Source organism: Rutilus rutilus (assembly GCF_951802725.1).
Source record: "Rutilus rutilus genome assembly, chromosome: 18".
Lineage (NCBI taxonomy): Eukaryota > Metazoa > Chordata > Actinopteri > Cypriniformes > Leuciscidae > Rutilus > Rutilus rutilus.
In genome coordinates, this window is record NC_140231.1 from 11,641,835 (window position 1) to 11,657,554 (window position 15,720).

At 42.6% G+C, this 15,720-nt stretch overlaps 1 protein-coding gene across 1 annotated transcript; it reads right to left on the reverse strand.

Moving 5' to 3' along the window:
• Window positions 1-52: 52 nt before the first annotated feature.
• LOC311276710 (uncharacterized protein) lies at window positions 53-15,398 on the reverse strand. Its single transcript, XM_084386565.1, has 8 exons — window positions 15,192-15,398; window positions 15,036-15,067; window positions 14,649-14,724; window positions 14,313-14,407; window positions 9,654-9,758; window positions 8,705-8,919; window positions 8,543-8,606; window positions 53-880 (listed from the first exon to the last, which is right to left on the reverse strand). The coding sequence occupies exons 3-8, from the start codon at window positions 14,677-14,679 to the stop codon at window positions 842-844; spliced, it is 549 nt and encodes a 182-aa protein (XP_084242691.1). The 5' UTR covers window positions 14,680-14,724; window positions 15,036-15,067; window positions 15,192-15,398; the 3' UTR covers window positions 53-841.
• Between the last annotated feature and the right edge of the window lie 322 nt (window positions 15,399-15,720).

Here is a 15,720-nt window from a genome sequence, read left to right on the forward strand (position 1 = left end):
CTTGCAGGACCTTGACTTTCTTGCTCACTGCATATACAAAATGTACAATATAATTAAATATAATAGCAAAGTTAATACATTCCATTATACATTACCGTTCAAATGTTCGGGGTCGGTAAGATTTTTTTTCTTTTGTAAGGTTGAAGTTTTTTGTTTTTAATTGAACAAATCAATATTTTTAATTGTTTCTAAAAGCCCTGTTTTTTTTACTTTCTATTCATCAAAGAATCCTGAAAAAAAGTATCATGTTTCCACAAAAATATTTTTCAACTTTGATAATAAGAAATTATTATTGAGCAGCAAATCAGCATATTAGAATGATTTCTGACGGATCATGTGACACTGAAGTATGATGATGAAAATTCACAGAAAATTGCATTTTAAAATGTATAGAAAACATTTTTCAATTGTAATATTTCATGATATAATGTTTTTACTGTATTTTTTATCAAATAAATGTAGCTTTAATGAGCAGAAGAGACTTATTTTAAAAACATTAAAACAAATCTTACTGACTCCAAACTTTTGAACAGTATTCCTAAAGCTTTAGAATTCTCCTGCATCTGACAGAATCTGACATCCCAGCATTAAATGTATTTGATTGAAACTATATAGACTGATGTCTCTTTCCAGTCATCTTCCAAAGTTTGTAACCCAAAACATTTCTTTTATATTACCCATGTAGCGGCACAATTGTATTGTACATTGTATTTTCAGAATGAATCTTGATACAAATTCCCAAGAATCCCTCCTTAGTCTCTGAAAGTTTTTCGTTTCCACTCTTGAGACTCACGGTGGCGTATCTGTGGTTTGATCGGGTGATGGATACCTCAGAGTTGGCTCACTTGGACATGTGTTTCTTTAGGTGTTCTACTTCAATCTGAAATGAAATCGAGCACAAGTGAGAGGGTACGTGATATATACTGTCAAATTATCACAAATCTTCATGTTAGAGGACCTATTATGCCCTTTTCCAAAGGTTTTCATGTTTGAATGTAAAAAAACAAAAACAAATTTTTCACATATTTTATATTATTGCTGCTCCTCTCTTCCCAGTCTGCCAGTAACACACGGGGTGCTTCTCATTTCTTATTTGTGCGTCCTCGTTTCCTTTCCTCGCTTCATTTCCTCGCGTCTCAGCTCCGCCCTCTGTAGGATGTGAGGGAAGGCTGCAACGAAAAGACGCGAGGACGGAGGAATCGAATGTAACTTTTTTTTATACATTGGAATACTTGATCACTCAAGCGTCACTTCATCGCGTCATCAGCACCGCTCAAAGGATCTGCCCTTATGTTGTTGAAGTTTGTTTATTTAAGAAATTCATAATAAATAATAATAAAGCAAGATACCCTGTTGAAATATGTGAGATGTGTGGTTTATATGAACTGCAAAGGTAAAGTATAAATTAAAATGATTGTGACCGATGTGAAGTGGGAATTTAGACGTGCGTCACGTTTAAGTCGATAAAACTCTTCCGCATAGGATATAGTCCTGGACCTGTCCTGTAGACCCGTTCGCAATTTGGTGTTGGGGGAATTTCTCACTTGAACTGAGTTAGTGGGTCCCTAGACATGAAAAATCACTGAGGTGCTCGTCCGCCATAGTGCCACGAATTACGTAACAGTCAAATCAAATATGGCCGCCATCGGATGATGATGAAAATCCAACTTCTTTGTTTCTGAATGTTTATACACATGTAATACCTCTATTTAGACTAATTATGATATGTTGGATTCATTTCTGCCAATGATATGACCATATTGGGTTATTGTGACCTTGAAAGGGCATGGTCAAGGTCGTTTTCCTATTCTGAAGAATCTCAAAAGACATGTACATGCGAACTAACTCAATTTACAGTCTGCCCTTATACTGTGTATTTGTACAACACTAGACAGAATTCACAGAAAATAAGAGGACAAGGTTTAACTTTTCTTGTATTTTTACCAGGAGTATCAAAAGATTTCCAAGGTTCCTAAAGTTTTCATCTGACTATTGAGCATCGCACCAACTGATCAACAGTGAGCATTACACATGTACATGAGTAACTCAAATTTACAGTCTTCCCTTATACTGTGTAATTCTACAGCACTGGACAGAGTTCACAGTTTTCATACACTTTTCTTGTATTTTACAGAGTTCACAGAAAAAAAAAGAAGACAAGGTTTGACTTGTATTTTACCAGAAGTAGTCAAATGTAAAAGATTTCCAAGGTTTCTAAAGTTTTCGTCTCACTATTGAGCATCACACATATTGATCAACATGGAGCATTCTAAAATACCTGGCCCCAAAAGCTTGAATTTGGTTGCTTCAATGGCAGATCAGGACAATCTTAATCAAAAGTTATGCATCATCTGTCAAGAAGATAATAAATTGCCTGTAACAAGTGAAAAGACAGGACGTGAGAGAATCATACAAGCTGCTAAAATCCGTAATGATGTGGTTACAAATCGTATCAAAACTCTGATGGGGGATGATGATGAGGATAATGATAATAGCATGTTTGTTTACCATAATACCAACAAATGCTACAAGTCATACACTCATTCTCGCAAACTGACATCTATTGAGAAGAAAAGAATTGAAGAATCTAAGGTGTGTGAGACAGAAGATGAGGCTTCTACAAGTGTTAAATTCATGACAACCTTACGGAGAAGTGTTACACCTTGCGCACCTCCAAGTTCTGACAAGGATGCAAGAACATTGCCCTGTGTTATATGTGGATATATGGAACACAAGAAATGTCGTGACAAGTACAGAATTTGTGAGTATGATAGTGCGAAGAAACTCATTGCTGCAGCAAAGCATAACCAAGATGTAGTTTTCACACGAATTGCAGATCGACTGAAGGATGATGAAGATAGCTCTATTAAATCAGTCATATCAGCTGATTTATTCTGTCACAATCTCTGTCGCCAGAACTACATGCGAAAATATGAACGTGGCATCAAAGCCAAAGCACTAGATAAACCGGCCATTACCAACATCAAGCAAGTGCTGTTTGCTCGTGCTCTTTCATATATTGACAAGCTTTTGGCGAAGGGAGAGTGTTGCACTGTGAGTGATATTGTGGAGTTTGCATTGAGCCTGTTGGAAGAAGGCGAGGTGCTTACAAGTACCTTCCAGACCCGTGATATGAAACAGCTGATCCTTAATCACTACGGAGAATTGGTCACATTCGCTCCCAACAGTAGGATGAATGAATCTGAAATTTTTTTCTCATCTGACATTAACGCTACTGACTTGGCCATCAAGCTGAAGAATCAGGACATAATGAGAGAGGCAGGCACCAAGTTAAGAGAAGTGCTCCTGGATGTTGATTTTGGTCTGCAAGACAGCTTCTGTGACAGTACTGACTTGAAAGCATCATGGGAGACAACAATGATGCCAGCGCCTCTTCTTACGTTCTTAGCAGCTCTGTTCAAGGTCCCCAAGCACAAGCTCTTCAGAAGCAGTGCTAGAGACCTAGAGGAGCTTCTCCAGCCTCTACAGGATGAGGACAATCAGTCAGCAGCAGAAGAACTGCTATCACAGCAACAATATTCCACAGAGGGAGAGGATAATGGACAGTCCACACAGGGGGAGGATAAGGGCAGCCAGCTAGCAGAGGAACAGCCACAGCAGCAACAGCCCACACATGGAGAAGAGCCTCTACTGAGAGAACAGTCTCTACTAGAAGAAGAGGGGAAATGGGTGAGAGATCACAAGAGTACACAACTGCACTGTCTCTTCCAAATACTTGTGTATAGCATCCACAGTGGAGTAAAGCGAACACCATTGCATATTATGCTTGGCCATGCCATTTATGCAAGAGATCGCAGCAAGAGCCTTCTCACAACTTTCAACAGGATTGGTTCATGTTCAAGCTACCAGACAATCAGATCTGCCCGCAGTCTTCTCGCTAGCTATGCTGTGAAATGCTCAGAAGATGGAGAGACACCCATACCAAGTACTTTTACAAGGGAGGATTATACTATGGCAGGCATGGACAACTCTGATTATGCTGATAAATCATCACTTTCTGGTACAAAGGGTTCACACTATGCAGCATTAGTACTGTTCCAAGATGCCACAGTGAACAGACCCCTTCATAAGCCTCCAGTGTCAAGCACAGGATTAAGCCATGCTGATCCAATCCTGCGGACAAAGTTGCCATGCCAAGAGGTACCTCACCATGCCAAGCCAGTGGTTCGACCTGTCCTGCCACCAGACATGCTGCTGCATCCTGAAAACAAGCAAGCAACATTACTTGATGTTGCAACTGCCAAAAGTGTATCTGGAAAGCATGAATTCTTGATCAGTCTGATCCGCTGCGGTGCATCAGCAGGAGACCCTCTGATATGGGCCGCTGTGCACACACTTGTCTCATCTGCTGTGGTGCCGATGATGCGTGTTGGCTTCCTCCCTGTCATACCAAGACCCATTACTGACCGTGCCACCGTCAGACATTGCCTCACAAACTTCCAGAGTGTTCGCAGACAACTGAATCAGGCGTCAATGGCGATTTGGTGTGATGAAAGTGTGTTTGCCCTGGCTGTAGATATTTACCTGCATGAGATAGAACAGTTCAAGGATCTGTTCCTCTGCATGGGCCCTTTCCATTGGACCCGTGTTCTACTCAGATGCCAGGGAAAACTGCTTCGAGGTTCTGGCCTGGATGATGCATTGGTGGAGTGTGAAGTGTTTGGACCTGGTGTGATAGAGTCGGTGTTAAATGGGAGTCATTATGTCCGTGCTCTCACTGGGATGCTGATTGTGGAGGATGTGATCAGGTCGCTCCAGTGGGAGATGTTCTGGCAACAGAAGGACAAAGCAGAATATCCAGTGCTAGCACAGGTAGAGGCACTGCACACTACACTGGCTGCAAATCAACGTTGCCCAGAGCAGTTTGAAGCCTTGATTGAACAAGTGCAGACGTTGAATCAGGACTTTCTGGATTTTGAGAAGGAGTGTGAAGCAAAGTCAGAGCTCTGCCAATTCTTTGGAGTTTGGCTGGAATTGGTGGCCATCATCAAAAATGCTGTAGTCTCCGAAAGAGAAGGAAACTGGAACCTACACGTGGCTACTATAGAGGATTCTATGCCAATCTTTGCAGAATGTGACTGCATAAACTACCTTCGTCATGGGTCATGGTATCTTGAACAAATCAAGGTGCTAGAGTTCACACATCCTGAGCTCTACCGGCGCTTCTCTATAGGCCAGTGGGTTGTGCAGGATCGCCCTGGCTGGTTCTGTGCTGTGGGAGGTGACATGAAGGTCGAGCAGACCATTCAGCGAGTGTCAAAGGGTCCTGGAGGTCACTATGTAGTAGGAGCCACACACAATGCAAATGCTGTAGCAGAGTTCGAGCTCTTGTTCCATGAGATTGGGATGATCACTGATATCCTCAACTTTCTCACCAACAACCACACTCTGAAACAGACAGAATGCCATCTCCAGCATGCACTGAGCACCACTCGCCGCCTTACATTCAACCAAAATGTTTCAAAGCTGCTGGACTTTGTGCTAGAGCGGCAGAATCCATACTCAGTGACAGTCAATGTGCCTGTTCCACTGCACAATCTGCTCACCAAGCAGGCTGTTGACCGAGGTGTCGCTCCTTGCTTGCTCAACTGTCTCCAAAATGGGAAGCATGTCTACTGCTCGTACAGGCAGGAGAGGTTAGTTGAGAAGACCAAGAAAATTAGCACTACTGTATCAAAGAGAAAACTACCTCAGTTCAACGAACAACCACAGAAGACACCGACAATCAGTATGAAGGAGCAGAAGTTAGTCTCATCCAAAGACATGGCCGAGGCACATAGGAGTATGGACATTGCTAAGGAGCGGGGCATGAGTATCCGGCAGATACTTTCTCATGATGTGCTTTCAGCATCTCCCCTCTTTGATGGTGACCTTCCAGCTCATGTCAACAAGTCAAAACTTGTCAGTGAGATTGAGCCTCGACTTGATCTCAGCCAATGGAGTCCCGAGTCTATTTATGCCACTCATGTTGTGGTAGACTTCATGTCGAAGATGCGACAGATGCCTCTAGCACAATTCCCTACTTTAGGTGCGGTCATCAATGCCATCATCAGCTCAACATCATCCCTCTGCCAAGAGCCGGAGTTCATCCATCTTGTACTAGATTCCTACATCGAGATGTCCCTGAAAGAAGGGGAGCGCATGCGGCGTACAGACTCAACAACAGGCATCGACATCATTGGCATGAACAGACACACACCCATCCCTCAGCAACTTGACAAGTTCTGGGCTTCTGAGGAGAACAAGCGGAATCTCCAACTGTTAGCTCGGGATATGGTATGCAATCGAGCCAGTGCCAACACAATTGTCATTGTCAGCTCTATTGTCATTGATGATGAGGTGCTACCAGCAAAGGCAGCTGGTGGCGAAGAGATCCCAGACCTCTTGAACTGGATTGAGGAGGCTGATGCCAGGTTGCTGGTGCATGTTGAGTGGGCTGTTCGTGTGAAGCAGTGCAAGAGAGTTGTCATAGTCTCCAATGACACAGACACCTTTGCATTGCTTCTCCACTACAGCCCATACTTCCAAGAACTCGGGATGAAGGAGATCTGGCAGCAGTATGGCACTGGTGAGAGGCGTCGAATGCTTCCACTCCATCAAGCAGTTTCTCGCCTTGGAGCGTCACTGACAAAGACAGTGATTAAAGCACATATCCTGACTGGAGATGACTGTATGAGCAAGGTGGGGACTAAACATGCTGCTATGGCTTCTGACCCAGTCCAATACTTAGCCAACTTTGGAGAGGCAGACACCTTGACAGAGCAAGATGCAGCATTGGCTGAGAAGTACTTGGTGCGTGTCTGGGCTGGGGCCAGGTCAACTACAACAGCTAAGACATTTGATGACTTCAGGGTAGAAATCTACACCAGTGGAAGTGCTGGAATTGACGCTCTCCCTCCCACAAGTAGTGGGATCAGAGGCCACATCCAACGAGGGGCTTTTCTGGTTCATACGGCATGCCACTTGCTTGCAACAGCCAAGGACGCTAAAGCAAGACTAGAGCCAACGGAACATGGATGGATGGAGCACTTTGGCACCCTCCTGCCATCAAAATGTCTGAAGCCCTTACCACCAAGTCTGCTCACAGTATGTAAGTGTGCAGGCAAGTGTGACAATCGCCGATGTGGCTGTCGTGCTGCTGGAGTTTCATGCACCGTATTCTGCCATGGAAAAATGGAAAAAGTATCCTGTAAAAACCCATCCCACTAACATGCATGCACACATACAGTACACTTTGAGAGAAGTCAGAATATATGGTGCACTTTTAGTTAATTTGGTATGACGTAATTTGTATCACTTTTATTGCTACATAGTTTTATTTGCACCCAATTGTTTTATTTTATATCATTGTACTAACACCCAATTAAAATAAAAGTTCAAAGGGATGTTTATAATTGTTACATTTCTTCTCTTCATGTCTTGTTATAATAAAAAAAAAAAAAAATCATTGTGGAAAAAAATACAATAAAAAGTGAGTATAAAAAATAAATCTTAATCGAGTTATTTTAAAAATGATGTTGACATTGACATTTCAATGACAAGATGATCCTTAATGTTAAAAACAATATTAGCAATGAATGTTAAATGTCACATTTAGTAGAATTAGACTTATTGCATCTGTTTTTTATTCCTAATAATGGCCAAGGTCTTAAGAATAGGAAAATTACCATCATCCGATGGCGGCCATATTTGATCTGACCGTTACGTAATTCGTGGCACTATGGCGGGCGAGCACCTCAGTGATTTTTCATGTCTAGGGACTTACTAACTCAGTTCAAGTGAGAGATTCCCCCAACACCAAATTGCGAACGGGTCTACAGGCCAGGTACTGGATTAATACACCTGTGTATCCTTGCTCATGACTCCTCAGAAAGCCTCCTAACTCCTCGATCCTCGACTCCTCGCGGTGCAATTAGAGAATTGAGATGTATTTTAATGGCTGAGCTCGATCGGTTTCCGGGTCATAGGATGGAGGACGGAGGAGAGAGGAGACGAGAAGCACCCACTGTTTAGTTCTTGTCTCTATGAAGCCCCTCCTTCTGAAAAGTGCAGTGTGCTCTGATTGGTCGGCTGGACCAGTGTGTTGTGACTGGTCAGCCGCTTCGAGTGTGTTTGGGAAATGCCCTTTAACATTACAGTGAGTTTCAACACACTACTTACACAACTCAACCAGGCCTCATCCCTTTATTTTGCGAATGCCTTAGTTAGAATTACTTAAAGGCGGAATATTATGACATGTTCTTTCCCGGAAGAAAACTCAAGACTGCAGTCGTGGCGTTTCATGGAGTTCAGAAACAGTGCGCACTGAGAATATCTCGCTTTGGAGTGACTGTGCCTTATAACTTTGCAGACCTTTTTTCATGCTCAAACAGCAACATTACACACTAAAGATTGTTGAAAATGTGAAAAAAGCATAATAGGTCCATTTTAGGCAATTAAATAAGTTCTACTTTATGGTAATGAGTGAAATTGTGAATAAAGAGTTAACATCTAGACGCTCTTGACTCATCTTAATGCTTACTTGCAGTGACAAACGCATCTTCTTTTCTTCATCAAGTTCGTTCATGAGCAGTTTGATCTCTTTTCTGAAACGCAAATTACATTATTTTATTTTTTTACAGAAATATACAGATAGGAATCTCAACATTTTTATTAAGTTTAAATACAATCATATTGCACTAACTTCTGTTGAGTCCTCAGTGTATTCAGTTCATCTCGAAGGTCTCGGAGCTCTGCTCTCATCTGCTCCAAAGTGGCGGGGCCCTGAAGGGCCGGTCGGGGTTTAGCTGCTAATAATGCCGAGAGATACGCAGGGAGTGGGATTGTGCTTGTTGTGCCAGAAGATGAAGAAGAGGAAACTGCCGGTGCAGGACCAGAGGTACAGTTGCTGACAGGTTCCTAAAAAAAATGAAAGGGACAATCCTAATCATTTCATTTCAGTTGTGAGCAGTTTGTCCTCTAGGGGTCTCACACTGCCAGAAGCCCCAAAAACCCAATAAGGCCCCTAAAGGTGAGCACTGAGCACTACAATTTTTTTTTTTTAATCTACACATTTTCTACATTTTTAGAAAAGGATAAGGCAGGGCTTCCTAAATGGGGGTTCGCAAAGTTATTGATTAATTAATTAAATTGAATGTAACATTAAAATAAACAAATGAGGCTATACAATTAATCAAAATGTATAAATACATCAAAATGTAAAATAAAATGTATATCTTATCACATCACAATTATCAAATCAAAGGCTCCGATTTAGATTGAACTACATATTTCATAGTGAAGAGCAGCACTGTGTTCATTTACACACATGTGGCTCATAATATCATGTTTTCAGAGCGGTTCACAGTAAATGCTGTTTCTCACAAACTTTGCATCTCTGCAGAGTTTAACACACATTTGAAACTTAGTAAAAGCTTAAGGATTTGACATTTTAATGTTTGAAAGTGAAGAATTTAAGACATGAATATTTGTATTGTAACTTAAACCAGGATTATGCCTTAGTTCAGTAAGGACATTTAAGTAGCTTTTATAAACATGCCTTAGAAAAAAAAATATTTTACTTCTAAGGGGTTTGGCTGACAGAAAACTTTGGGAACCCCTGGGTTCATTAAAAAACATTCAGACAGACTTACTTTGGTGTCTTTGGGTTCATCTGTGTTATAAAGAAACTTGAGGGCCAGCAAGTCTGGTTCCTGATTCACTTCATTCATTTCCTGTCCTGCTTGTTCCTCGACAGCCTGCAAAGGGAACACTAATAAGTACAAAACACTCAATATCTTCATAAAGGATGAGATTTTATTCTCAAAACTTCAGTTTTAGGTTCTAAAATGTATCTTATCTCATGGTTTCATCCTACAAACACAACACAATTCGCAGAATACTGTAATTAAATGAATTATGGAATTATCAGTGTTCATTTACACTTATTTGTACACCAGTGTTTCCCAAACTGGGGCGTACCCCTGGGGATATGTGAATAAATTCTGAGTGTAACAAGGTTTAATAGTTAGAAGAAGGAAGGGGGAAAAACCTTTGCGTTCCCTGAAGGATCTTTGTGTTCGCTCACAAAACCTTTGCGTTCTTTGCGTTCCCCGGAGAAACTTTGCTTTATAGCAAAACCTTTGCGTTCCCCAGAGAAACTTTGTGTTCACTCGCAAAACCTTTGCATTCCCCCAAGAAACTTTGTGTTCACTCGCAAAACCTTTGCATTCCCCAGAGAAACTTTGTGTTCACTCGCAAAACCTTTGCATTCCCCAGAGAAACTTTGTGTTCACTCGCAAAACCTTTGCATTCCCCCAAGAAACTTTGCGTTCGCTCGCAAAACCTTTGCGTTCCCCAGAGAAACTTTGTGTTCACTCGCAAAACCTTTGCATTCCCCCAAGAAACTTTGCGTTCGCTCGCAAAACCTTTGCGTTCCCCAGAGAAACTTTGTGTTCACTCGCAAAACCTTTGCATTCCCCCAAGAAACTTTGCGTTCGCTCGCAAAACCTTTGTGTTCCCCAGAGAAACTTTGCGTTCGCTCGCAAAACCTTTGCGTTCGCTCGCAAAACCTTTGCGTTCACTAGCAAACCTTTTGCATTCCCCCGAGAAACTTTGCGTTCACTAGCAAACCCTTTGCATTCCCCCGAGAAACTTTGCGTTCACTAGCAAACCCTTTGCATTCCCCCAGAGAAACTTTGCGTTCGCTCGCAAAACCTTTGCGTTCCCCAGAGAAACTTTGCGTTCGCTCGCAAAACCTTTGCGTTCCCCCAATAAAATTTGCGTTCGCTCACACACCTTTGCGTTCCCCCAATAAACTTTGCTTTCATTTGCAAGACCTTTGGGTTCCCCTGAGAAACTTTGCGTTCGCTCGCAAAACCTTTGCGTTCCCCCAATAAACTTTGCTTTCATTTGCAAAACCTTTGCGTTCCCCAGAGAAACGTTGCGTTCGCTCGCAAAACCTTTGCGTTCCCCCAATAAACTTTGCGTTCACTCACAAGACCTTTGGGTTCCCCTGAGAAACTTTGCATTCGCTCACAAACCTTTGCGTTCCCCAGAGAAACTTTGCATTCGCTCACAAACCTTTGCATTCCCCCGAGAAACTTTGCGTTCACTAGCAAACCCTTTGCATTCCCCCGAGAAACTTTGCGTTCACTAGCAAACCCTTTGCATTCCCCCAGAGAAACTTTGCGTTCGCTCGCAAAACCTTTGCGTTCCCCAGAGAAACTTTGCGTTCGCTCGCAAAACCTTTGCGTTCCCCCAATAAACTTTGCGTTCGCTCACACACCTTTGCGTTCCCCCAATAAACTTTGCTTTCATTTGCAAGACCTTTGGGTTCCCCTGAGAAACTTTGCGTTCGCTCGCAAAACCTTTGCGTTCCCCCAATAAACTTTGCTTTCATTTGCAAAACCTTTGCGTTCCCCAGAGAAACGTTGCGTTCGCTCGCAAAACCTTTGCGTTCCCCCAATAAACTTTGCATTCGCTCACAAACCTTTGCATTCCCCCAATAACTTTGCGTTCGCTCGCAAGACCTTTGGGTTCCCCTGAGAAACTTTGCATTCGCTCACAAACCTTTGCGTTCCCCAGAGAAACTTTGCATTCGCTCACAAACCTTTGCGTTCCCCAGAGAAACTTTGCGTTCAATAGCAAAACCTTGGTGTTCCCTCAAGAGAATTTGCGTTCGCTCACAAAACCTTTGCGTTCCCCAGAGAAACTTTGCGTTCGCTTGCAAAACCTTTGCGTTCCCCAGAGAAACTTTGCGTTCAATAGCAAAACCTTTGCGTTCCCCAGAGAAACTTTGCGTTCAATAGCAAAACCTTTGTGTTCCCTCAAGAGAATTTGCGTTCGCTCGCAAAACCTTTGCGTTCCCCAGAGAAACTTTGCGTTCGCTCACAAAAACTTTACGTTCCCCCAAGAAACTTTGCGTTCACTCGCAAAACCTTTGCGTTCCCCAGAGAAACTTTGTGTTCGCTCACAAAAACTTTACGTTCCCCCAAGAAACTTTGCGTTCCCCAGAGAAACTTTGCGTTCACTCGCAAAACATTTGCGTTCCCCCGAGAAACTTTGCGTTCGCTTGCAAAACCTTTGCGTTCCCCAGAGAAACTTTGCGTTCACTCGCAAAACATTTGCGTTCCCCCAAGAAACTTTGCGTTCCCCCGAGAAACTTTGTGTTCACTCGCAAAACCTTTGCTTTCCCCCCAGAAACTCTGCGCTCACTAGCAAAACCTTTGCATTCCCCTGAGAAACTTTGCATCACTCGCAAAACCTTTGCGGTCCCCTGAGAAACTTTGGGTTCACTTTAAGGGGGCAAATACACTGCTCAAAAAAATTAAAGGAACACTTTGAAAACACATCAGATCTCAATGGGGAAAAATATCATGCTGGATATCTATACTAATATGGACTGGGTAATGTGTTATGAACGAAAGGATGCCACATCGTTTGATGGAAATGAAAATGATCAACCTACAGAGGACTGAATTCAAAGACACCCCGGAAATCTGAGTGAAAAAATTATGCAGCAGGCTTGTCAATTTTGCTGAAATTTCATTGCAGCAACTCAAAATGGTACTCAGTAGTTTGTATGGCCCCCACGTGCTTGTATGCATGCCTGACAACGTCGGGGCATGCTCCTAATGAGACGATGGATGGTGTCCTGGGGTATTTCCTCCAGATCTGGACCAGCGCATCACTGAGCTCCTGGACAGTCTGAGGTGCAACCAGGTGATGTCAGATGGACCGAAACACAATGTCCCAGAGGTGTTCTATTGGATGTAGGTCAGGTGAGCGTGGTGGCCCTTCAATGGTATCATTCCTTCATCCTCCAGGAACTGCCTGCATGCTCTCGCCACATGAGGCCGGGCATTGTTGTGCACCAGGAGGAACCCAGGACCCACTGCACCAGCATAGGGTCTGACAATGGATCCAAGGATTTCATCCCGATACCTAATGGCAGTCAGGGTGCCATTGTCTAGCCTGCAGAGGTCTATGCGTCCCTCCATGGATATGCCTCCCCAGACCATCACTGACCCACCACCAAACCGGTCATGCTGAACGATGTTACAGGCAGCATAACATTCTCCACGGCTTCTCCAGACCCTTTCCTGTCTGTCACGTGCTCAGGGTGAACCTGCTCTCATTTGTGAAAACCACAGGGCACCAGTGGCGGACCTGCCAATTCTGGTGTTCAATAGGAAATGCCAATCGAGCTCCCTGGTGCTGGGCAGTGAGCACAGGGCCCACTAGAGGACGTCGGGCCCTCAGGCCACCCTCATGAAGTCTGTTTCTGATTGTTTGGTCAGAGACATTCACACCAGTGGCCTGCTGGAGGTCATTTTGTAGGGCTCTGGCAGTGCTCATCATGTTCCTCCTCGCACAAAGGAGCAGATACCGGTCCTGCTGATGGGTTAAGGACCTTCTACGGCCCTGTCCAGCTCTCCTAGAGTAGCTGTCCGTCTTCCTGGAATCTCCTCCATGCTCTTGAGACTGTGCTGGGAGACACAGCAAACCTTCTGGCAATGGCACGTATTGATGAGCCATCCTGAAGGAGCTGGACTGCCTGCTCAACCTCTGTAGGGTCCAGGTATCGCCTCATGCTACCAGTAGTGACACTGACCCTAGCCAAATGCAAAACTGGTGAAAAACAGTCCGAAAAGATGAGTAGGGAAAAAATGTCAGTGGCCTTCACCTGTAAAACCATTCCTGTTTTAGGGGTTGTCTCACTGTTGCCCATCTAGTGCACCTGCTGTTAATGTCATTAACACTAAAGCAGCTGAAACTGATTACCAACCCCCTCTGTTACTTAACTGACCAGATCAATATCCCAGGAGTTTAACTGACTTGATGCTATTCTCTGATTAAAAAGTGTTCCCTTTATTTTTTTGAGCAGTGTATATGCCACTAAGGAAAAGGTGTGACTGTAGTCTGTGGAAGAGAGGGGGTCCGCCAAAGAATGTTAAATGTCTCAGGGGGTACGCCACTCTAAAAAGCTTGGGAACCACTGTTGTACACTTTTAGTCATTGCAATGTACTGAGTTGTACACTGAAAAGTTAAATATAACTCAAGGACATCCTGACACAGACGCTGTCTGTCAAAACGTGACAAACATTCTGTCTACACATTCCCAGGAGTGACAGTGAGTGAAATAATCTTATGTGGACCTCGAGAGGTTTGGTTGTCATTGGTAAATACACGCCTTTATGTAATGTTGACTTAATACTGATTATTTTCATTATAATCTAAAAATTGTAATAACTAAATTGCCATGGCTTGTTCATGCAATCATTTAATATCTAATAATTCACTTACTGACATGATTAACTGAAAGTGTGTTCTCCAGTCTGTTGTGTTCAGACAGAATACGCTGGTTCTCTAGAGTCGACACAATGGACTTGAAATCTTCAATATCTGTGATGAGGAGATGCAATGTGGAAAATAAAATAAAAAGGAGAAACATAAAATACAGTATACAATCTGATTTTAAGAGAAATCAAATTAATGCAAAAAAAATATACCAAGCACAATGTGGTGAAATACATGAAACATAATCTTATTTAAAGTTTAAAATACATCTTAAATACTCCAGGACTCTTGTGTATTTGGTAGATGAATGAAGATAAAGGAAGGAACAAAGAAATAGATGTCTTACCAGCTGTAAGTGCGGCGTTGTAGTTGCCCATGGCAACATGAAAAGAAGGGGCTCATGGATCTGAGACGAAAACAAACTCCAAAAGCACAAACGAATAATTATTTAGATGTACAATATAAAACAATATTTCATTTAAGACTCATTTTAGTACCCATTGGGGCTTCAGTAAATATCAGCATAGGCCCTATGCGTAATAGCTTTTGCAATTGCGATTCAAGTTTGTTTTTGTATATTAACCTTCTTGTCAGCACTGTGGTCACTACATGAATCTATATATAGTTACTTCAAGTTCTCACACCAACTGCTCACTGTGTTGTAATTGTACACCATCATGACAGTGACTATTGTCGAGACTAAGTTTAGCCGAGGACAGAATATCTCACTCACCAGCCTGATCCGGCCCAAGAAATACAGACGATCTGGGAAAGAGAAATAAAGTAAGACATTCGCATTATATTAAAGTAACCAATGCATCTAAAACTTATTGTAGTTCCAAAGTCCAACAAACACCGTGAGGTTAGAGGTTTGGCCCAGCAAACTCACCTGTCTCTGTATTGAAACAGTAACTTTCCAAACTACAGCTACAGCAATACTGCCAAAACTCTCATTTCTCCACATTCATCTTCTGTCTTTCACGATGATGGTGTTCTTCAGCTCTTCTGTATTGACACTGTGGCGTTTCTTCTCTTCCCAGGAGCCTGTTTGACTCCTAATACACTCTCCTTTTATGGAGCCCCCAAGACACCAATCAGACTTAGGACTGGAGTCATACACATGTCCCAAACACTTGTCTCTTGCATTTGTCCCACAGATTCATTCTCCATGCTGTAGAATAATAATAAAGTGAACCATTTAGATCAAAAAGGGCTGATGATAATTAACTTTAACTTAGTTTTGATTCATGTTTGTCTCTGATATTATCACTCACTGGCAATGCGTAATAAAGAATATTAAAATCATTACAGTCCATTGTCTCTCTTTGAATGATGATGGGGGATTCTAGGATTATCAATTTTATTTATTGACTAAATTATATATGTTAGCTTATGCTCATTACCTATCTAGTGATGTA